Source organism: Belonocnema kinseyi, chromosome 7, assembly GCF_010883055.1.
Source record: "Belonocnema kinseyi isolate 2016_QV_RU_SX_M_011 chromosome 7, B_treatae_v1, whole genome shotgun sequence".
Taxonomy (NCBI): Eukaryota; Metazoa; Arthropoda; class Insecta; order Hymenoptera; family Cynipidae; genus Belonocnema; species Belonocnema kinseyi.
This window is the reverse complement of record NC_046663.1, coordinates 132,213,759-132,215,234: the sequence shown is the minus strand read 5'-3', so window position 1 is coordinate 132,215,234 and position 1,476 is coordinate 132,213,759. Positions and strand designations below refer to the sequence as shown.

The 1,476-nt window shown below is 30.9% G+C and overlaps 1 protein-coding gene across 1 annotated transcript; it reads right to left on the bottom strand.

The window, feature by feature from the left end:
* Positions 1-673: 673 nt before the first annotated feature.
* LOC117177190 (putative nuclease HARBI1) lies at positions 674-1,455 on the bottom strand. The gene is made up of 2 exons (XM_033367719.1): positions 1,393-1,455; positions 674-1,289 (listed from the first exon to the last, which is right to left on the bottom strand). The coding sequence occupies exons 1-2, from the start codon at positions 1,436-1,438 to the stop codon at positions 1,090-1,092; spliced, it is 246 nt and encodes an 81-aa protein (XP_033223610.1). The 5' UTR covers positions 1,439-1,455; the 3' UTR covers positions 674-1,089.
* Positions 1,456-1,476: the final 21 nt, after the last annotated feature.

Here is a 1,476-nt window from a genome sequence, read left to right as displayed (position 1 = left end):
AGGGAGCTCTTCTTAATATTTTGACACCAAAATCATGTCGATACACCTTACCGACTGCGAGTAAAGCCACCCACGCTTTAACTTGACAGACTGTATAATTTTTTTGTTTCGTACTGCAATTTATAGTATTTTTACTATTATTATATTATGAATAATAAACTCAAATATTTTTAACGTTTGGTTTAAAAGAGTTGTAGATTTTATCTGAAAGGAAGGTAAAATTTAAATTTCTTATTTTGAAAACGAAATTTCAACGAAAAAAAAAACATTTTGCAATGGATTTCGATACAGATTTTGCCTCGATATTTCCAATCTTCGTCACAGCATTTAAGAATAACTGTTGAAGTGTGTGAGTAAAGTCGACAAGTGGTCAGGAAAAGAAATTCATAAATCTGTATTTTATGCAGTATAACTAAAATATTTATTAGGTTTTAGAATAAACTACATTTTGGACATAATGTGATATTAAAATGATATTATTTCGATTCGAAGTAAAGTCTAAATTTAAGGTAACATCGAATTGTACAAGTACTTTTAAACATACATTGTGATATATCTCTAAGATTTTATAAATTGTAATATGAAGTAAACTATAATTAAGTTTCAGACAACAAGAAAATTTACAAGTATTAAGTTAGCAATTTTTTACTAAAATAGTAGTTCGATACAGCCTTAAATAAAGTAGTATTTGATAGTTTCTTTCTTGATATCGGTTTAAAAAAATAGAAATATTTTGAATATGAGTTTAGCTTAAATGTAAAACGCAACGTGTTGTTGTATTAAAATGTATTTCATAAAGAACAAGACTGAAGACATTTTTTCGCTTTACTATGCTTATAATTTTCTAATTTTAGATCGTTTTTATCATCAGGTAAAATGGCGTTTATTTATTCTTCGTTGGAAAGCACGACCTTTTGCATGGTCAGGATCCACACGATGTCGAAATGCATCTTCAAACACTGCGAGAATTTCTTCTTCGTGTGGAGGATAAATTCCTAGATCTCCGACTTCTGCATCTGTTTCGCCTTGTATAAAAGGTACATGGTGGTCGATGCACATATTATGTGCCACTGTACATGTAATTATAATCTATGATGCAACGGTTGGTGTATAATGTAATACGCGGTGCTTTAAAGTACATCGAAATCGCATCCTAAGCAACCCGTTACACCGTTCTATTATACATCGTGTGCCCGTGAAACAATCGTTATACCGACTTTCTGGCGTATTCGGTTCTGGATTATATAAGGGCGTTAAAAACCAAGTCCTTAATTTATATTCGGAATCTCCTATAAAGAAAAAAACATAAAACATGAATAAGTTTAATCATTTCCGCTCGCCTGTTCTTTCCGGCTAAAAATTTGTTTACATCGATTTCAATGATAAACGAACCTATCAGGAAATATGAGGTGTATCCTAGACGATGCAATTCTCTCATCACAGGTAGAACATTTTTTTTTTTTTTTTTTTACGAGG